At 47.6% G+C, this 21094-nt stretch overlaps 5 protein-coding genes across 8 annotated transcripts; 4 read left to right on the plus strand and 1 right to left on the minus strand.

Annotated features, from left to right (window-relative positions):
• Positions 1 to 5: 5 nt before the first annotated feature.
• LOC136187390 (insulin-like growth factor 1 receptor) lies at positions 6 to 1955 on the plus strand. The gene is made up of 2 exons (XM_065974968.1): positions 6 to 1260; positions 1321 to 1955. The coding sequence occupies exons 1-2, from the start codon at positions 6 to 8 to the stop codon at positions 1776 to 1778; spliced, it is 1713 nt and encodes a 570-aa protein (XP_065831040.1). The 3' UTR covers positions 1779 to 1955.
• Positions 1956 to 2251: 296 nt separating this feature from the next.
• LOC136187869 (uncharacterized) lies at positions 2252 to 8534 on the plus strand. Of its 4 annotated transcripts, none has more exons than XM_065975589.1 (15): positions 2252 to 2353; positions 2541 to 2967; positions 3015 to 3153; positions 3203 to 3286; positions 3342 to 3505; positions 3669 to 3770; positions 3838 to 4125; positions 4178 to 4498; positions 4550 to 4838; positions 4900 to 5006; positions 5062 to 5249; positions 5297 to 5414; positions 5469 to 5615; positions 5700 to 6071; positions 6122 to 8534. In XM_065975589.1, exons 5-15 carry the CDS (start codon positions 3475 to 3477, stop codon positions 8320 to 8322), a joined length of 4164 nt encoding a protein of 1387 aa, XP_065831661.1. In that variant the 5' UTR covers positions 2252 to 2353; positions 2541 to 2967; positions 3015 to 3153; positions 3203 to 3286; positions 3342 to 3474; the 3' UTR covers positions 8323 to 8534. The 4 variants fall into 4 exon arrangements, with proteins under 4 accessions (XP_065831661.1, XP_065831662.1, XP_065831659.1 ...); XM_065975590.1 differs by having other exon boundaries at positions 2265 to 2803; positions 2891 to 2967; XM_065975587.1 differs by having other exon boundaries at positions 2265 to 2967.
• A 5676-nt stretch (positions 8535 to 14210) lies between these two features.
• On the plus strand, positions 14211 to 15793 carry LOC136187391 (uncharacterized). Its single transcript, XM_065974970.1, has 3 exons — positions 14211 to 14289; positions 14829 to 15278; positions 15339 to 15793. Exons 1-3 carry the CDS (start codon positions 14211 to 14213, stop codon positions 15791 to 15793), a joined length of 984 nt encoding a protein of 327 aa, XP_065831042.1.
• Positions 15794 to 17114: 1321 nt separating this feature from the next.
• LOC136187392 (uncharacterized) lies at positions 17115 to 18434 on the plus strand. Its single transcript, XM_065974971.1, has 3 exons — positions 17115 to 17193; positions 17606 to 18052; positions 18118 to 18434. Exons 1-3 carry the CDS (start codon positions 17115 to 17117, stop codon positions 18432 to 18434), a joined length of 843 nt encoding a protein of 280 aa, XP_065831043.1.
• A 1194-nt stretch (positions 18435 to 19628) lies between these two features.
• LOC136186943 (retinol dehydrogenase 13-like) lies at positions 19629 to 20870 on the minus strand. The gene is made up of 2 exons (XM_065974432.1): positions 20805 to 20870; positions 19629 to 20756 (listed from the first exon to the last, which is right to left on the minus strand). The coding sequence occupies exons 1-2, from the start codon at positions 20861 to 20863 to the stop codon at positions 19826 to 19828; spliced, it is 990 nt and encodes a 329-aa protein (XP_065830504.1). The 5' UTR covers positions 20864 to 20870; the 3' UTR covers positions 19629 to 19825.
• Between the last annotated feature and the right edge of the window lie 224 nt (positions 20871 to 21094).

The following is a 21094-nucleotide window of genomic DNA, read 5'->3' on the forward strand; positions in this document are numbered from 1 at the left end:
ACACTATGACAATCGTCATTGCTGTAGCTGTTTCTGTAGCTATGCTCTTACTTATCGTTATTATAGTCTGCGTGCGAAAGAGACGTCATCAGGCAAAATTGGAAGAAATTCGACTGCAAAACATACAAAGCCAACACGAAAGGCTTAACGACGAAATACCTCGCTGGCTCATGACGTGGCCATCGTACGAAAAATTCCAATTGAACAGGGATTGTCTCAAAATCGAAGAAGAACTCGGCGAAGGACACTTCGGAACAATGTATATCGCGTGGGCTACGGGAATTGTCGACGACGAAGAAAAAACGCGAGTTGCAGTAAAAACACTGAAACAAGGATCGTCGCAGGAAACGGCCGAAGATTTCCGAAAACAAATGGAAATTGCGATGGACTTCGATCATCCGAACGTCGTTCGTCTTCTCGGAATCTGCACGCGCGACGAACCTCTCTATCTCATCGTCGAACTGACGAAACACGGCGATTTGAAGGACTACATTCGAAAATCTCATTCCAACGACACTCACCCACGTCCTGCTCTCTCGATTGTGCAACTCGTCGACATCGCCGCTCAGGCGGCATCCGGCGTCGCCTATCTCGCGTCGCGCCGGTTCGTTCATCGCGACATCGCCGCGCGAAACTTTCTCGTCGGCGAAAACGGAAATAAGTTGACCATCAAAATCTCTGACTATGGAATGGCGATAGATGAGTACAAAGAGGAGTACTGTCGTCGTAAAGGCGCTGCGATGCCCGTTCGATGGATGGCGCCCGAAGCGATCGCCGACGAGAAACAGACGGTCGAATCGGATGTCTGGTCACTGGGCGTTGTTCTGTGGGAGGTCTTCGCATTGGGCTCTCTGCCGTATATTGGTCAAAGCAACGCGGAGGTGATCGACGGCATTCTTCGGGGTAGCTTGACTTTGGATCGCCCGTCGCTCTGTCCCCGGTCCGCGTATCAGTTTATGATTCGCTGCTGGGAGAGGAATCCGTCTGAACGAATCAAGTCGGACGACGTCGCCAGCGCTTTAAAAGCTATGAGCGATATGGGCGACATATCTGCAAGTCATTTGGCGGTGTCGCCGGCTCCACCATCAAAGCCGCCCGTTGATGTGGATGACATGCCGATGAGGCATGTCACTCCTTCTGGAACCAAATTATACCAAGCTCTATCGCCTCACACTTACTTAGAGCAGCGTGACGATGACGTTCCTTCTGCGTCGACCGGTCAGAGGCGTAGCACGCACGTGCCGGATTCACAGAACAAGAGTGAGGAGTCTAGAAGCAAATTAGATCCCACGTATGCAGAACTGCCCTGCACTTACTTAGAGCTGGGTGACGACGACGTTCCTTCTACGTCGACCGATCAGAAGCGTAGTACGCACTTGCCGGATTCACAGAACGAGAGTGAGGAGTCTAGAAGCAAATTAGATTCCGCAGAACCAGATTTGGTGCCTCACTCTTACTTGGAGCTGTGTGACGACGACGTTCGTTCTGCGTCGAAAAAGCGTAGTAAGCACTCAGCGGATGACACCAACGCTTTAGCGCCAACGCAATCCAAGCTGCCCGATTGCACGTCAATGAGTCCTGTCACTTCTTTTGACACAAAATTGAATCAAACGCCCAAAGAAAAAGCCGGATTCCTTGAATCCGATGACGCTTACGTGAATATGAGTGTTGGTCTGAAGCGCAATACACACGGGAAGGTTTCACAGGAAGAGCGCGAGGAGGTGGAAGAGGAGCAGGTGAAATCAGCGAGTGTTACGTATGAGAACATTACTTGTTAGAAGTCGTAGTTATATAGCAGAGCAATCTTTCCTTACACGTCACAAATCATTCAGTAAGTCACTACATATCATGCTGCGGTAGCTACGATCGATATTTGCGGAGTTTTTGATAGTTGTCAATATTTTAATTCATGTGATTTTCAGACGAAAGTATTAGTATGTCTACTTATTAGAGGACGGTACAAAGCAGTAAATGTTTTTGTATCTGGCTGATCAGCATGACTCTATATGTAATCTTTTTCTTAGTCATTGCTGTTAGTTAGTCTTGATCTGTTTAGGATTTCAGCACTATACTAGTAGCTTTTTCATGCAATATTGTTAGTACTGTACGTGTCACATACCCAGCCGACCAAATTGAATCATACGAAGCCCCTTGGTAGTCGATTTCGACGCATGTTTGGCCTTCAATTCCTAGGCGTGCAGATTGAAAAGTTTGGTTGTAATCCTCATCCGGGCCGGCTAGATTTCGGGACCCGGCACCTTCACAATTAATCAGCTCTCTCCCGGCCCGCAATCCTGTTGCTAGCGACGGCGTACCTTTATAACGACTATGACCGGATCGGTTTATTGTTTAAGTATGTTTCTACGCGTAACGGAGTATTCGAGGGACCCCGATTCGGCGAGAAAATGACCGAGTCTCGATCGTACGTGCTCCGGGTCCCAACGTAGCGCGCCTAGTCGTCGGTTCCGAACGCCGACGCTCTCTCCTGCTCGCGCTTCGACTCTTCGCGTTTGGAGTCACCCGTAGCTACTTCGGTTTAGACAAGGAGGAAAGAGTGGCGGACACTCCAAGCTGAAGTGAAAGCTAGCTACCTTGAAGAATGCCACCTATCACTTGCTTATGGTTCGCTGCCGGGAGAGGATCGAATCCGTCCGAAGAATTCACTCAGAGACGATCGACGTCATTCGTGCGGCGATTGCAGCGAATGAGGGAGTGGGGGACATAATCTGATCATCTGAGATCAACTGTCCGAAAAAAAATTCCTAGTAGAGAAACGGCATTCCAGCATCGGGACCTGTTACAAGTAAGAAGGATCCTAGTGTAGAAAATGCATTCGACAATCAGTCGTCCACCGGTGTCCCATCCGAGCGAAGAACTTAATTACCTGTAGGCAGAGCAACCTTTTCGATGCACGTCCATGCATCTAATAACGACACAAATCATGCGTTAGGCATTGCTACTCTACAGGTAGACCTGCCCACACTACGGATCATTGGAATCATTTTTAATTTTAGGCAGTGACTGATATAATAGTAGGCACCGCCTCATCGGCCGGAAAGGGTTTTTCGGGACATGAGAAGATTGGCTTCTCAGCAGAGTCGAGTGATGATTTCGTCGTTGGGAAGAGCGTCTTGGTGATGACGTTGTGCTAGAGTAAGGCTTTCTCACACGTGTGCTCGAACTTAGAATTTTGTTTGTCTAGCCAGACTCAGTTATAGAGATCGAGTCATCGACGTCTCCTGGTCATACCTCAACAAACCGCGGCCACGCGTACAACGGCTCTCCGGCAAGCACACCTTTGGCCACAAGCACATCTTTGGCCTAATTTTCCGCTCCTACAGGTTTCATCTCCGAATCGATACTTCATCTCCGAGTCTATAGTGAGCCCGTTCCCGCTTGTCTCGACCGATTGAGAAACGGGCAACAGAGGTGCAAGCGAGTTTGACGCGTTCTATTGCGCGTGCGAATCAAGTCATGGTCAATCGCATCGGATGTATCTTCCAAGGTGAGACACGTACGGGCGATCGAAGGTCCTGTGTGATGACTAATGGCCGTGGTGGCGAGGAAGCAAAGCGCACTATGTATGGGGCTCATGTTATAGTTATATAGAACACCTGGCTATATAGCAGCGTGGCACGTGCAGATCGAATGTCGTTGTGTTATTATAGGACGTTCGGATTTGCGCGTCGTCTTGGTCTTCAACTTGCTACTTTGGTCGACCGCTTCGCAGACGACTGAAACTGTGCCGACAACAGCAACGGAACAGACACGTAAAGGAAAACAAATGACGGCGCGCCCTTTCCGGCGCGTAATTCCTTAATGTTTATTTTTCTTTAGCTCTAACTTTTCCTCCTGCAAATGTCTCTGTTCGTGTCTTGAATTCGACTAGTTTGCACGTATCATGGGACCCGCCTGTCAATGGCATCATTGCGAACTATGGGGTTGTGTGTGCTACAGGCATAAGCCTCATTGCGTATCGTGTGGAGCTGATTTTCAGTGGAATGCTCTCACTTACTTTTACCGGATTGAATGAGTTCACTCGTTATAATGTCAGCGTATTTGCTTTTATCCTAGGCAGCCTCGGTCCGGAAAGTTTGCCAATAAGCGTGATCACTGACGAAGACGGTTAGAGTACTTAAATTTTTGAATATCTATGCCTATTCTTTTTGTTTTCCAGTGCCCAGTCGACCGCCAGCTAATTTAAAAGTCACTCCTACTAATTCTCTTTTACATCAGAATCGCTGTCTTAGCGAACTTCATGTTGAATGGGATCCTCCTCCTGCGAAAGATCGCAACGGGATTATTATTCTTTATGAAATTTACTACATTGGAGCAGAGTTTGATACGGAGCTTCATATAGCTAATGTAAGCGGAAATGTTCAATCGGTGAACCTGACTGGCCTGGAAGAGTACGTAATTTATGACGTCAAAATCCGGGCTTTCACCCACGTTGGTCCCAGCTCTTTTTCTCCGGTTCAGTCAGTTAGAACGTATGCAGGTCAGTACAGCAAATAGTCCAAAAAACAACGGATTATTGTAGAAATTTTAGCACCGCCTAAAACTCCAACAAATTTATCTTTTCTCAATGTCACCTCCAATTCCAGCATAGATGGTCTGTCTGATCTCAAAGTGACTTGGTCTCTCTCTCCAAGAGATTTCAATGGATTGTTTGCGGGAATACGAATTGGTTACCAATGTTCTTTCAATGGCTACAGCAACGACAGTGTGAGCAGCGAAGAAGAGCACGTCCGAATGATGCATTCCTGTGATAATGATTATTATTACGTCAGCAGTTCTGTGCAAGACAAAACAGAAATTGTGATCACCAACTTGATGAGGTTCTATAATCTTTATCTCCTCTCCTTGACGCTCTTATGAAGGACTTGTTTCTTGTTTTAGTTACTCACGCTACGATGTCTATGTTTACGCAGTATCTCTAGATGCGTCGTTAGGAGTTCGATACTTAAGCGGTCGGATGTCTAACGTTGTTTTGACGTTGGAAGGCAGTAAGGCAATTTTGTACAAGTATCAATACATTTTATTTAATTATTAAAATAATAGGACCAACTGGCGCTCCTCGGAATATGTCCGTGTTCAGAAGCATTGGAGAAAAGGAGCTTTTGGTGACGTGGACCCCGTTGCTGTGTACCCTCATCAACGGCTTGTTGGAGAAGTATGTCATTTACTTTCAAAAAGTGAGCGAATCAGCAGTGCTAGTTCAATCTGTGAATGCATCTCCAAGTTCTACAGTAAGACCGTTTATCAACTGGTATATGTAATCTAATTCGCTTCATAGAATTACACTTTATCAAACTTGGAGCCTCTTGGTGAATATTCAGTTTGGATGAGGGCTTTTACGAGAATGGGAGGCGGTCCTCGTACTTCCATTGTCCGAGCACGGACCACTCTGAGAAGTATAGGACGTCCTTTGAATGCTCTATACGCGGCTAACGTGGTGTACTTTTCAGTTTGCGAATGTTATTTGCCGGGTTCGGTGAACCAAAGCTGTAACCTGACGACGGGCCAGTGTTCGTGCCGCGGTGGCGTTCAAGGACAGAACTGCGACACGTGCATTCTAACAGGAAATCCATTTGCAAATATATCCGAATGTTCCGGTACGAGTCATAGTAACAATTGCAACAAATCTGTCATTAATATGACAACTATATGTTTTTTTAATTATTTGTGTTCGGTTTTAGATCCCCAGTCTGCACCTATGATTCTCTATTGTGAAGGCCTTCAGGGAAATCGAGGCGAAGTGCAGGCAATTCGATTAAATTACACGGACGTTACTGACTGGCTCGGTAAACGTCGAAGATACCGCGTCAATTTGTTCAAAGGAAACAAAACGGGCGTGGGCCAAGTCTTTAGTCATACCATGTACGTCGGGCAATCAGCCAGTGAATCAGATATCTTGAACCTCAATCAGTCGACGATCGACTTCGATCAGTGGTACACGGTAACTATGGTAGCTGAAAGTCGCGCTGATTTCAACCAAACGACCGTCGGTCCGAGCAGCGATCCTTGCCATTTCCTGATACCGACGCCCATTCGTAAGCCACAAGGCGCAGGTAATATGTGCATCGTTGTTTCCTTCTCGCTCTTATTGATCATCATTTAGAGAGTGATGGCACAATGACAATCGTCATTTCTGTAGCTGTTCCTGCAGCTATGCTATTACTTATCGTACTTGTGATTATTATAATCTGCGTGCGAAAGAGACGTCGTCAGTCAAAATTGGAAGAAATTCTACTACAAGATATGCAAAACCAAAACGAAAGCCTTAACGACGAAATACCTCGCTGGCTCATGACGTGGCCATCGTACGACAAATTCCAATTCAGCAAGGATCGTCTCACAATCAAAGAAGAACTCGGCGAAGGACACTTCGGAATAATCTATTTCGCGTGGGCCACGGGAATTGTCGACGACGAAGAAAAAACGCGTGTTGCAGTAAAAACAATGAAACGAGGATCGTCGCAGGAAACGGCCGAAGATTTTCGAAAAAAAATGGAAATCGAGATGGAATTCGATCATCCGAACGTCGTTCGTCTTCTCGGAATCTGCACGCGCGACGAACCTCTCTATCTCATCGTCGAACTGACGAAACACGGCGATTTGAAGGAGTACATTCGTAATGCTCAACCGAACGAGACGCATCCACGTCCTCTTCTCTCGATCGCGCAACTCGTCGACATCGCCGCTCAGGCGGCATCCGGCGTCGCCTATCTCGCGTCGCGCCGGTTCGTTCATCGCGACATCGCCGCGCGAAACTTTTTCGTCGGCGAAAACGGCAATAAGTTGACAATCAAAATCTCTGACTATGGCATGGCGAGAGATGTGTACAAAGACGAGTACTGTCGTCGTAAAGGCGCTGCGATGCCGATTCGATGGATGGCGCCGGAAGCGATCGCCGACGAGAAACAGACGGTCGAATCGGATGTCTGGTCACTGGGCGTTGTTCTGTGGGAGATCTTCGCCTTGGGCTCTCTGCCGTATTTTCGTCGAAACAACGAGGAAGTGATCGACGGCATTCTTCGCGGTGGTTTGAGTTTGAATCGCCCGTCGCTCTGTCCCCGGTCCGTGTATCAGTTTATGATTCGCTGCTGGGAGAGGAATCCGTCTGAACGAATCAAGTCGGACGACGTCGCCAGCGCTTTGAAAGCTATGAGCGATATGGGCGATATATCTGCACGTCATTTGGCGGTGTCGCCGACCCTATCAAAGCCACCCGCTCATTTGGGTTACACGCCGATAAGGCCTGTCAATCCTACTGGAACCAAATTTTACCAAGGTCTATTGTCTTACTTAGACCTGTGTGACGACGACGTTCCTTCTGCGTCGACCGGTCATAGGCGTAGTACGCACTTGCCGGATTCACCGACCGAGAGTGGGGAGACTACCACGTATGAAGATCCAGTGCCTGACACTTACTTAGACCTGCGTGACGCCGACATTCCTTCTGCGTCGACCGGTCATAAGCGTAGTACGCGCTTGCCGGATTCACAGACCGAGAGTGAGGAGTCTACCACGTATGAAGATCCAGTGCCTGACGCTTACTTAGAGCTGCCTGACGACGACGTTCCTTCTGCGCCGACCGGTCAAAGGCGTAGTACGCACTTGCCGGATTCACAGACCGAGAGTGAGGAGTCTACCACGTATGAAGATCCAGTGCCTGACGCTTACTTAGAGCTGCCTGACGACGACGTTCCTTCTGCGTCGACCGGTCAGAGGCGTAGTACGCACTTGCCGGATTCACAGAGCAAGAGTGAGGAGTCTAGAAGCAAACTAGATCCCACGTATGAAGAACCAGCGCCTCGCACTTACTTGGAGCTGCGTGACGACGGCGTTCCTTCTGCGTCGACCGGTCAGAAGCGTAGTATGCACTTGGCGGATTCACAGAACGAGAGTGAGGAGTCTAAAAGCAAATTAGTTTCCGCAGAACCAGATTTGGTGGTGCCTCACACTTACGTGGAGCTGCGTGACGACGACGACGAAGTTGGTTCTGCGTCGAAAAAGCGTAGTAAGCACTCGGCGGATGACACCAACGCTTTAACGCCAACGCAATCCGAGCTGCCCGATTGCACGTCAATGAGTCCTGTCACTTCTTTTAAATTGAATCAAACGCTTAAAGAAAAAGCCCGATTGCTTGAATCTGATGACGCTTACGTGGATGTGAGTGATTCTTCTGCGCCGAGCGGTCTGAAGCGCAATACACACGGGAATGTTTTACAGAAAGAGCGCGATGAGGTGGAAGAGAAGCAGCGGCCGAAACTGGTGAAATCAGCGAGTGTTAAGTATGAGAACCCTACTTATTGTTAGAAGTCGTAGTTATAGCTGAGCAATCTTTCCTTACACGAGCACAAATCATTCAGTAAGTCACTACATATCAGCTACGATCGATGTTTGCGGATTTTTTGATAGTCATCGGTATTTTACATATGATTTTCAGATGATAGTATACATTAATTACTCAACTGATATAGATAGAAAAAGAATTATATGTGAGACTCTGTAATCTTTTTTCAGTCATTGCTGTTAGTTAGTTAGTTAGTTAGTTAGTTAGTTAGTTAGTTAGTTAGTTAGTCAGTTAGTTAGTTAGTTAGTTAGTTAGTTGGTTAGTTAGTCAGTTAGTTAGTTAGTCTGGCTGTTTTGATTGATTTAGGAAGTCAGCACTACTGTAGCTAATTATTGTTAGTTACTGTCACATACCGAGAAAGCCAAATTAAATCATACGAAGCCCCTTGGTACTGTAGTCGATTTCAACGCATGTTTGACCTTCAATTCCTGTGCGTGCAGATTGAAATGTTTAGTTATAATCCTCATCCGGGCCATGAGTCCGGGACCCTGCACCGCTGCAAATCAGCTCTAGCTCTCCCGCAATCCTGTTGCAAGCGACGGTGTACCTTTAAAACGACGAAGACTGGATCGGTTCATCGTTTATGTAAGACAATTTAAGTTTCTACGCGTAGCGGGACCCCGAGAAAATTGCGCTGAAATACGTGCTCGAAGTTCATCCTGGTCCTAACGTAGCGCCTAGTCGTCGGTCCCGAACGCCGACGCTCTCTCTCGCTCGCGCTTCGAGTCTTCGAGTCGTCGCGTTTGGAATCACCCGTATTTCGTTTGAGACGAGGAGCTGGAACACGGTTCGGGGAGAGAGTGGCGGACACTCCAAGCTCAATTGAAAGCTAGCTACCTCGAAGAATGCTACCTATCACTGGCTTATGCTGTCGGGAGAGGAATCCGTCCTAAGAATTCACGTAGAGGCGATTGACGACATTTGTGCTGCGATTATACAGCGAAGGTGCTTACGACCTCGCGTTGGATCAACGGAAGGTTCAAGAGGACTACACGCCCATGAGTCCTGTCTCCCCTTGCACCAACGTGGATTCTAAAAGAGGCTCTGTTGCCTCAATCCAAAGAACCTTACTTAGGTATGATGTTCCTTCCAAACGCGATTCTCGATTCGCTTCAGCTAAGATCTTCGTAGATCCTCGAGGCGATCTCTGGAAGATCGAACGGGAACAGAAGTGGCCTGTAAGAAGATGCAAGGTCCGGTAAGCGACAACACATAAAGAGGGTCTCCTGTGTGGAGACATACATATGAATTTCACTCCTTCCGAATTTTAGCGCACAGCTACGCCGTAAAGGCAGCGTTTTTATTGGAATAGAGCTAGACAACGACGAAATTCACGCAGCATCTTACATTGCCTCAGTTTGTGCCATTCACGCAGCTTTAGTCGCTGCCTGGAGGGCATTCGCAGCATCGACCAGTGAAATCAGTAGGGCATATGCAATAGTTTATGCCAACGACGCACCTTCCCCCGTTTTGGCACGGATTAGGATAGCAGTCCGAGAAGACTCTGGGACACTCCGGCTGAATCAGCTCATTCGCCTGTAAGATGCCTCCTGAGCGTAGGTGTCGGAAGCGCAAACCAATAGAAAGAGGAACACAGCTTTCATCCTTCAGTTTACACAGAGAGATGCATTTAGAAAAGTTTTATCTGAATAGTTTGTGCACCTGGTCGTTGATTTCTGGGCTCTTCTGTGACGGGGCAAGTGATCGTCGCTAGCGTTTTATCGTCTCCTTCATAAGCCATACGACGACAGCATGTTCCGTTCGTTTTCCTAGTGAGCATAGGTCAGTTTTTAGATAGCCAGTCCTGTTAGGCAAAGAGCGTCTTGTCTTGATTTGTTACCGCGCACAGGACGTAGTATTCATAGAGATACCTCTCTTCTGTCTAGACGATGCATTGTATTCTAGAGATAAGTGAGCCGGTATTCGTAAAAAAAGGGTCCCTTGTTTTAGCGCACACCCTAGTTGTACAGCGAAGGCAGCGTTTTATTGGAATAGAACTAGACAGCGACAAAAAAATCGTGCAGCGTTATATGCTCGCCCTAGTTTGCCATACGCGCACCTTTAGTCCATATGCACGGGTCAATCACGTTAGTGATTACGACACTATCTTCCGTTCATTTTGATAACAACGGGGAATTGATTGATTGATTGATTTCAGGTTAGTACACGAAATGTAGTCCTTTACCTTCAGGTGCGTGGATTTCTGGCAAAATATGTAATATATTTGTTTTATTTATCACGGCTGAGAACGTTCTTTCACTTTGTGCTGAAGGGAAGGCCACGAGCTGTCTAGGCTTCGCACAATACCTTGACCCATGAATTGCAGAAAGGCTGCATCCTTTTCCTTCTTTTGCAAGGCTTTGTGGGCGTTCTCAGGCGTATGGCTTTCTCATGCATATGACTCATGACTCATAACTCATTTTCAGAATCATAAAACAAATTCATTCGCGTCATTACGAGTAGCCGCCGCCAGAAGTCCTATCTGGTGGTGAGCCAGCATTGGTTCGCAAAGCGCGGTTGTCAACGGTGATATTTGTAACGGTTCTTTGCTGGGCTTTTTACCACTTCAAGATCTTAGACATTCCCAGTCAGGTAAGGCCACGGAACCTTCTATTTATTTATTTATTTATTTATTTCAGAGAACGGACGGGGGGACGAACTGTCCAACTCAAATCTGCATTGGACGTCATCTATGGTCGGCACGGTCGTTGAAAACACGCTGACTTCATTGTTATTTTTGTAGTTTGTACAGTGGTATGTAGCCGTCCTAGTAGAATTCGCGTGTGCACGTCGCGTCTTTCCGGGGTCTCGGGCAAGACCCCGTAATCAAAAAGCGGCCCGGCGGAAGACACTAGTGAGGAGGCTGCGATAGTTTTTATTGAATAAACACGGAAGTAAACCGGAAGTTGCGAAAACAAAAATAAGCGTCCTTCCGGCGTCTTCAGGTGAAGTGCCCTTGACCCAGGCCCTCTTTCGGGGAGACAGTAACCCATCTGTCCCGGGGGCGCCTTTATATACCAAGGCACGGGGGTGGACCGCGATTGTAACCCACCGCGTCTTGCCCAAGTGGGGAGGCAGTTTAACACTCATGCCACGGGAGTAGGGATTGAATCCCCTGCGTTTGCGCCGCGTTTAACCTCTCTGGCTCGAGTTGGGCCGGTTTTATTTAGTCACCTCGGGGCCCAGAGGTGAATGACGACATCGGAACGAAAGACCTCTTCAGAAACCGAGCTAAAGCACAAACAAAGAATACCCCCCCTCCCCTCCATTTCACATTTTCAGATGGGCGTCGAAAGGGCGTTGATTAGCCGTTTCATACGGACCTCGATTGAATCGATGGCACCAGTACGACGTCCCTAACGCACATGCGCTTTTGAAAACTTCTTCGTTGGGCTCTCTGCGAGATCCGCGTCCGTGAGCTGTTGTTCGATTTGAAACCGATACGGCGCCGAGCAATGAAGCGATGAGAGGGCTACCCGCGCAGTCCCATCGCCCACACGTACGTGAGCCCTGCAATTCTGCTGTTTCATAGAGGGAAGCATGTAAATCTATATATTTACTTACGTCTACATATTCAAAAGCATTCTTCTATGCAGTTATTAGACAGTTCGTCCGATAGAGACTAATCGCAGAAAAAATAGGCCGTTTGTTTTCATCCTCATCTTGTTTCTGCATTGGATTTATTCCTTGTGAAGAGGAAAGAAGAGAACCGAGAAAACGAAAATAGAATAGTGTATTTACCTTGAATGATTTTGGATTGGTTGAGGAGAAGGAGAATCGAGGCCTGGCAAAAAGAAAATTTCTGAGATGTAAGCTTTCTTACAGTTCGGAAAGCTCACTTCGAGTAGTCGGTCACATTTCCGGTCAAACTTCTGGGCACACGTTGTCTACACAGAATGCCAAATATTAGCCAAAATTGAACGCGTGACGTCAATTTGTCACTGCGGGGTCAAGCAAACAACTAAACTACAGTGTCCTATTTCAAAAAATTAGGAATCTAAGGAGTGACTAAAATCGCCAAAAAACCATGAGCTATACATATAGTTCACGGTCGCGTAAGGTCTCAAACCAACAGATTCATCGTTTTTAAACGCTCTAGGACCACTGACTTCTACTACTAGGTTAGGAATATAAGAGGAAACCGAGCCCGAAACATGAGGGTGGTGCCACAGTTTACACAGAAATGCAACCTCATATCAAAATAATTATTAAAATAATTAAAATTTTACTTATTGTCGCTAGCCTGTGGATATCATAAACGCGTAGCCCTCTCGGAGAAAACGAGATCGCATTTGTCAACGAGATAGACGTCCTGCTGGCCACCCAACTTCACCAACTTCGCCAACTCTGAGTAAGGATCTACATCTACGACTACAAGATCTGAACAATAGGGGACCCCAAAGAAGAGGAAGCGGAGTAAACCCTCGCAGGGACTTTTTCCCACATCAAGAAAAAACTAACGTATAACGGGGCACTGGCTGATAGCACGTGCTAGTTAGCCCTATATTTAAAAATCCCATTCTATCTATACCTCTTCCTATCTAACAAGGAACGAGCATTTTTTCGATACAGTTTTATATAAAGGAGAAAAATGAATAGGTGCTGTTCCATAAACTGCGACATCGGTGTAATATGTCGAAGAGACTTTCAGAATTTTGTAATATAGAAGAACACCTGTAGAGTCTAGAACCCCTCGGCTAATTGCACATACAGTCCTAATTGAATGTATGTCAGATTGAACTCCGACGCTTAGGGCCGCGAATTAGACACTACATGGCAAATTGCATATACTAATCAAATGTATCATTGAACTTGGACGCTTTGGGCAGCGCTTTTGGAACTACGTACTAATTGCATATACTACGTCACATTGAACTTTGACCCTACGGGCCGCGCGTTTAGCACTACAATCAGCGCGTGGAGATGACTCTCCGTTTTAGTTATCACAAGTCTACCCTCAGGGTGCAAGTGAAAAATGAAAACTAATAATCTACGAAGGCCAATTGCGGGGCTCTACAGATTCTATTTGCGTGTATTTAGTGTTTCGGGGGCGTATTCGCTTTTTCGTGAGCGTGTACTGTATTTCTGCTTTTTCGTGGCGTCGAAGGTTGAATGGGGCCCCCTCCGCGTCGTTCTACGCATGCAGTAGAGTCATACCGTCTGGACGCTTCCATATCGGACCGCCTTGCTTTTGCGAGACTTAGAGGAAGACTGTGGAGTCGATATCGCCAATCGTCTTTTTTTCCGGATGTCCGTAATCGCGTAAAATGATTCCCCGTACGCGAAATCCACGACTTTTCTTCGATTCTCTCGCGATCGACAATGCTCTTCGAAAGGTTCTGTAGCTACTCTGCGGTTCGAAGAGCGTTCGTCGGTATTTCGAGCTTCCCCCATTTTGAGCGCGGTCGTCGATGCATGTTGCGTCACAATTTCTAAAGATAGCAATCTGGCTGGTCAAACCTGTATTCAAACCAGTTTGGAATTCGCACCTATTCGGTCAAACTACGGTGGGCTAGCATAAGTGGAAAACCCGGCAACAAGCCCATTATATTATATAATTAATTGAATATTCGCTCTCAACGTCAAAGAATCGAAAGATCGTTTATACCGTACGTATTTTCTCCGGCCGGCCCGGCTCCCTTCATGCAGGCCGTTTAGTACATGCAAAGCGCCCGCGGGCCTTCAAGGTAAGTAATGCTGAAAAAATAGACACCGTGGGCAAATGAAGCCAGATGAGCGATTGTTCACGTGCAAACATCGTGTGGTGCGACATGCGCATGCAGTATAAGAGTCCAGTGGATAGGCTCGTTTGCCACACGCCTATAGAAAGCCAAAGCAAGCGGATCTGGGTATGGCATTCCTGGTGACCGCCGTTTTGGGTTCTACTGCCCTCCTTTCCTCGCTTGCATTCGGAGCAAATTTCACGAGAGGTAAGCGAGACTACAGTATATTAGGACATTGAACTGTCAAGGCACTCAAACAATCCAAAGCAATCCGCATTTTAAGCTGATTACAACGTCTTAGAAAGCATGTAACAAAACGTGCTCTCTGGACACGTTGCATGGTGAGGTCGACTCAAGCGACGGAACCTGACATTTTAATAGCGACCGGCGCTCTGCCTGCTTAATCCATTTAGCTACGTCTGACCTGAGGACTTTGTATGATAACTAAAACGGTCGAGTGGAGAGACCGCTGCAGCTAGAGTCGACACTTCATGCATTTCAATCTCCACGCGCTGATTGTAGTGCCAAATGCACCGCCCTAAGCATCAAAGTTAAATCGATACATTTGATTAGTATATGCAAATAGCCAGGCAGTGTTAAATGCACCGCCCGAAGCGTCAAAGTTCAATTGATACATTTGATTAGTACATACAAATAGCCAGACAGTGTCAAATGCGCGGGCCGAAGCGTCCAAGTTACATTTGATTAGTACATAGGAGCCCTAAATTATACACGTGTTCTTCTAGATTACAAAATTCTGAAAGACTCTCAGACATACTACACCGATTTGGCAGATTATGGAACAGCAACGCAGAGCTCTACCTATTCTCACTCGTGCAACCCCACCGCTTCAAAAGCGATTGACGGAAACAACGAGGGTGTCTTCTATCCGTGGTGCTCGGTCACTTGCACCAACAGCGATGCCTCAGCGTGGTGGGAAGTTGACTTGAAGGCCAATTCACTCGTCTATTCAGTCATTCTTTTCAATCGCATCGACTGCTGCATGGGCCGTCTCTCCAACTTCGACGTCATACTGAAGGATGAATCCCACGACGTCTTGAGAAGCATTCACGAAGTTCAGGGTGGCAGAGAGATCATGGCCTTCTCAGTGCATCCCATACTCACAGGAGTTCGCTACGTTCGAGTTCAGCTTCGCGGAACAGACTTTCTCAGTCTCGCCGAAGTGGACGTTTACGGTCGGTAAAAAGTCAAAGGGCTCGCAACACCTAACCTAATTATCGGAATTATTATGTTAGGAACAAACTCGCAGGCCACCGAAAGAGACTTAGCCCGATACCAACCCGCAACTCAAAGCTCGACCTACAGTCACTCGTGTTCACCGACCGCATCCGTGGCCGTCGACGGTAACACGGAGGGCGTCTTCTATCCGTGGTGCTCGGTCACTTGCACGAACAACGATGACCAAGCCTGGTGGCAGGTCAATCTCAGAGGCTCGCGCACTGTCTATTCGGTTCGCGTTTTCAATCGCGTCGACTGCTGCATGGAACGTCTCGCCAATTTCAACGTCACGCTGCGAAACGCGGACGGCGAAACGCAGGCGACGAAAAATTTCGCTGGTGGCACGAAAACCGAAATATACACATTCGAGGAGAAAGTCGAGGACGTGAGTTACGTTCGCGTTCACCTCCTCGGAAAGAACTTTCTTAGTCTTGCTGAGGTTCAAGTGATTGGTAATGACGGGACCATATAGGTTCTTTCTCTATACTGATGCTTTAGGCGAGTGAGCTTCCAAACGCTCGAATACCGGCAGTCGAAAAGACATCTTCTCGTTTGTCTGCACGTCTTGGATGTTCTGTGTCGTCTTGCTGCTGTTGTTGCTTAAATGGAATATTGGCATTTGATCACGTGGGCACAGTATGCATTATAAACGATCCCCTTCCCCCACCCCCACTCCTGGTCGAAACATGTTCAAGGAGTCGAAAGATCGTCTGATCGCGAAATGACGTTTTCGAATGTTTGCTGTTTACTCGTTTGCCCGTCTTGGATGTTCGCAATTCTTCGCCTGGACGCGCGTACGCGCCGGAAAGGACCCCTCCCCGCATCGTACCACACGCAAAAGTAAAGAGATACCGTCAAAACGTTTCCTCTTCCACGTCGGGCGCTGCCTCGATTGCGCATAGACCTCTAGCTTGCGAGAGCGAGGAGAGAGACTTACACTCACGTGATCACTGCACTGTACGGGATCAAAGCCCCGTACAGCGCGCGGACCCAACGTTGGATTCACTTGCTAAAAATAAACGCGGTTGACAGATCAAAATCAATTCGCATTTTTTCCATGCCTAAAATAAAGGAGACAGTCAAGAACGTTACACGTGTGGCGTGTTCGCGTTCACCTCCTTGGAATGGGTATTCTGAGTCTCGCTCAATTAAATTCAAGTCATTGGCAATGAGAAGACCACTTCAGCAATAAATCACTGCTTTCTAACGCACGTGACTGTGAGCTTCCGCTCACTAGAATCAGCAAATGACATCGTTGAATGTTATATGCTCGCTTGTCTGCACGTGTTCTGTATTTGATCACTTGTGCAAACGTGACGCCCAAAGGGGCCCCTCAAAAAGTAAAGCCTTACCGGTAAAGTGTTTCAAGGTCGGGCCGAGAAAGACAATACTGTATTTCATTTATCCTGAGGAGAGTCTGTTACAGGCGATGACCAGATTGGTATTCAAGCAGATGTTTGTTGAGATACAGGTTATCTTCTAAAATGATAAGTAAGTCTTTTTCGCTGACGAAAAAATAGGTTTTAATTCTGATTTTAATTAAAAGATCGACGAAGATGCTATCCCATGAGTACAGTTGAAATAGGCGGCGCTTAATTAATACATGCAAAGCGCCCGCGGGCCTTCAAGTTAAGTAATGCTGAAAAATAGACACCGTGGGCAAATGAAGCCAGAAGAGCAATTGTTCACGTGCAAACATCGTGCGCCGGGCGGTGCGACATGTGCATGAATTATATAAGAGGACAGTGGATAGGCACGTTTGCCACACGCGCCTATAGCAAGCGGATCTTAGTATGGCATTCCTGGTGACGGCCGTTTTGGGCGCTACTGCTCTCTTTTCCTCGCTTGCATTCGGAGCAAATTTCACGAGCGGTAAGCGATCGAAGCTCAAAGGAATATTGAACTGTCGCGCGGCCCTCGAAAAATTCTAAAGCAATCCGCAATTTAGGCTGATTGCAACGTCAAAGAAAGCATGTAATGATCTTTAGACACCTCGGTGGGTCGAGTCGAGCGACAGAGTCTGACATTTTAGGATAGCGACCAGCGCTCTGCCTGTTCGGCCCATTTGTTTCGTTATCGATGATCGCATTTCCATAAATCAACGTACGGCGTAGAGTGAGAGTCGACTTGCAGATCGAGTCGGCACTCTATATGCATTTCAATCCCCACGCGCTGATTGTAGTGTTAATTAGATGCGCGGCCCGAACGTCGAAGTTCAATTTGACATTAATTCGATTATATGCAATTAGCTAAGGGGCCCTAGACTATTCAGGCGTTCTTCTAGATTACGAAATTCTGAGAAAATCGTGGAAATTTTACACCGATTTGACAGTTTTTGGAACAGCAACGCAGAGTTCTACCTATTCTCACTCGTGCAACCCCACCGCTTCAAAAGCGATTGACGGAAACAACGAGGGCGTCTTCTATCCGTGGTGCTCAGTCACACACACGAACAAGGAGGCGGCACCGTGGTGGGAAGTCAACTTGAGAAAAGGCTCAACCGTCTATTCAGTCGTTGTTTTCAATCGTCTCGGCGACATGGATCGTCTCTCCAACTTCGACGTCATACTGAAAGATAAATCCCACAACGTCTTGAGAAGCATCCACGAAGTTCAGGGTGACAGAGAGATCATGGGCTTCGAAGTGCAGCCCGTACTCGAAGACGTTATCTACGTTCGAGTCCAGCTTCGCGGAAAAAACGTTCTCAGTCTCGCTGAAGTAGAAGTTTACGGTCGGTAAAAGAGTCGAAGGACTACCTCCTGTCACATAACATAATTACTCGAATTATTTTCTTAGGAATGAACTCGGAAGCCACCCAAACAAACCTAGCCCATTACCAACCCGCAACTCAAAGCTCGACCTCCAGTCACTCGTGTTCACCGACCGCTTCTTTGGCCGTCGACGGCAACACGGAGGGCGTCTTCGATCCGTGGTGCTCGGTCGCTCAAACGAACGACGAGGATCAAGCCTGGTGGCAGGTCGAGCTCCCAGGCACGCGTATTGTCTACTCGGTTCGCGTTTTCAATCGCGTCGACTGCTGCATGGAAAATCTCGCAAATTTCAACATCACGCTGCTAGATTGGTACGGAAGAACGCAGGCGACGAAACATTAATTTTTTCGTCGGTGGCACGCAAACCGAAATATACACGTTCGATAAGAAAGTCGAGAGAGTAGGTATCGTTCGCGTTCACCTCCTCGGAAAGAACGTTCTTAGTCTTGCTGAGGTTCAAGTGATCGGTAATGACGGGACCATTTTAGAGGAATAGGTTCTTTTTCTATACTGATGCTTTAGGCAAGTGAGAGCTCTACTTCCATCCGCTCGAATCGGCGACATTTTCTGAATGATTGATGCTCGTTTGTCTGCACGTCTTGGATGTTCGCAATTGAAAATTTGTTGTCTTGCTGCTGCTGCTGCTGCTGTTGCTGTTGGTTTTAAATGGAATTCTCTGCCTGGGCACGTACTGTACGCACCGGAAAGGGCCCCCTCCCCCTCGCATCGTACTATACGCAAAAAGTAAAGACATACACAGTCAAAACGTTTCCTCTTCGACGTCGGGCGCCGCCTCGATCGCGCAGAGAGAGAAGACTCATACTCACGTGATCAATTCTGATCAAAGCCCGTACAGGGCACGGACCCGGAGATGCTAGCACTTTATTATCCGTGATGCTAGCCTAGCCTCGCGTTCGCCAGGTCCTTCTCCACGGGAGGGGAGAAGGGCCTGGCGAACGCGAGGCTAATGCTAGCCTGGCAGAATATTTATTTATAGCTCTGGCCTGGCTGCTAGCCTCGCGTGCCATGCAGGCCCCGGGATCAGAGGAGAAGGGCCTGCACGCGAGGCTACGCCGCTGCCCGCGGGCGTACAAAGAATCTAGTCGATAGGCTCGTTTGCCACACGCCTATAGAAAGCCAAACGAAGCGGATCTCACTCGCAAGCCAGCCCCCGGATGTCCCCGGGAGGAGAACGGACTGGCTTGCGAGGCTAGGCATTCATACTGTCTCGGCAACTAGTTGAAACAAATCAAACGGGTATTCTGAGTCTCGCAGAAGTTCAAGTGATTGGCAATGAAAAGACCACTTAGGCAAACTTTTCTATACTGACGCTTTCTAAGGCACGCGACTGTGAGCTTAATGACATCGTTGAATGTTTGACGTTCGCTTGTCTGCACGTGTTCTGCATTTGATCGCTTGTGCACACGTAACGCCCAAAGGGGCCCCCTCAAGAAAAGCCATAAGGTCAAAAAGTCGGGTCGAGATAGAGAGTAACAACTGAACCAAAGCCCCGTACGCCCACCTATATATTTATGTATTGATGTATTTATTTATTTACTCATTTTGGCGTCGCCTTTTTCAACTATAGTATCTGCGTCAATCATTTAATTAAAATCAAAAGTAAGACCATTTTTTTCGTCAGTAAAAGGGACTTACTTCTGGGAAGATATCTCCAAAACAGCCTCCTTGATTCAACGAATAACAATCTTGTCGTCGCCGGTAACAGACAATTCTCACAAAAAATGAGCAGACAACGTCACACCGGTCAACTCTTCGCTAACCTCCCACAATCGACGAGCGACCTCATCGTCCTTTGCAACATCAGCGACGTCGGCCTGACGACAATCGACAAAGTAACGCCCACTCACCCCATCCAATTCCTCAGCCAAAGCGCAATAGATGCTCGTCTGCGCTCCCTGCCACGGCGTCTTGAGAAACAGCAGAGCGATCGGCGCGACGAGAATCGCCTTGACGACGCCCCAAAATCCGCGAATCACGTGTCGACCCAAATTTGTAAAAACAATCCCCGGATGTAGAGCGTTTACCGTGACGCCGACACTTCCGTCGCCAAGACGACGCGAAAGTTCGCGAGTGAAGAGCACGTTCGCCAACTTGCTTCGACAGTAGGCGACACGTCGATCGTAATCGCGTTCAAAATTCAAATCATTGAAATCAATTTTACCGCGTTTGTGACCGAGTGACGCCACGTTGATGACGCGACTCGGTTTCGATTCGACGAGACGATCCATGAGGAGAAGCGTGAGAAGAAAATGACCGAGATGATTTACGCCGAAATGCATCTCGTGACCGTCGACTGTGCGCCAATACGGGCATCGATAGACGCCCGCGTTGTTCACGAGAACGTCAATGGATCGTTCTTCTGTGCGCATGCGTGCGACGAATTGTCGCACCGATGCGAAGTCTGCTAAGTCGAGATGTCGATACGCGACGGATTCGACGTCGGTTGTGCGTTTCGCGCGTCGGCGAATGTCTTCGCAGGCGGCGCGACCGCGTTTCGCGTCGCGGCAGCCGATTATGACGCGTGCGCCGCGTTTTGCGAGTTCGACTGCCGTCTCTTTGCCTATTCCCGTGTTTCCGCCCGTTATTATAACGGTTTTGCCCGAAAGTCGGCGTTTGCTGCGGCAAACTCCGCCCGCGAAGTACCTAGAGAGAGAATTTAGCATAGAAACGTCGCGCTACGCTGCTTTGCACTTTCGAATCGCTAGCAGGCAGCCGGAGAGAGCCGCTACAAAAAGAATCACCTCTTTCATGATTGTAGACAGCAGTCCCGGACGTTTTCAGGTGTCCCGTAGGACAAAAAGAAAATAATTAAACTAAACCTACTGTAGATAAAGATCATGTCGTTATTGTATAGGTAAACGCTTGCTTTCTTCACTTCAAAACGGAATGACCATTTGCTCTCTTATTGATCTCGAATGGTCGACCATGACCGAAAGTGATATATAGATATATAGCCTCTCTCTCTATATATATACATATAC

The sequence above is a fragment of the Oscarella lobularis genome, chromosome 5 (genome assembly GCF_947507565.1).
Source record: "Oscarella lobularis chromosome 5, ooOscLobu1.1, whole genome shotgun sequence".
Classification (NCBI taxonomy): Eukaryota; Metazoa; Porifera; class Homoscleromorpha; order Homosclerophorida; family Oscarellidae; genus Oscarella; species Oscarella lobularis.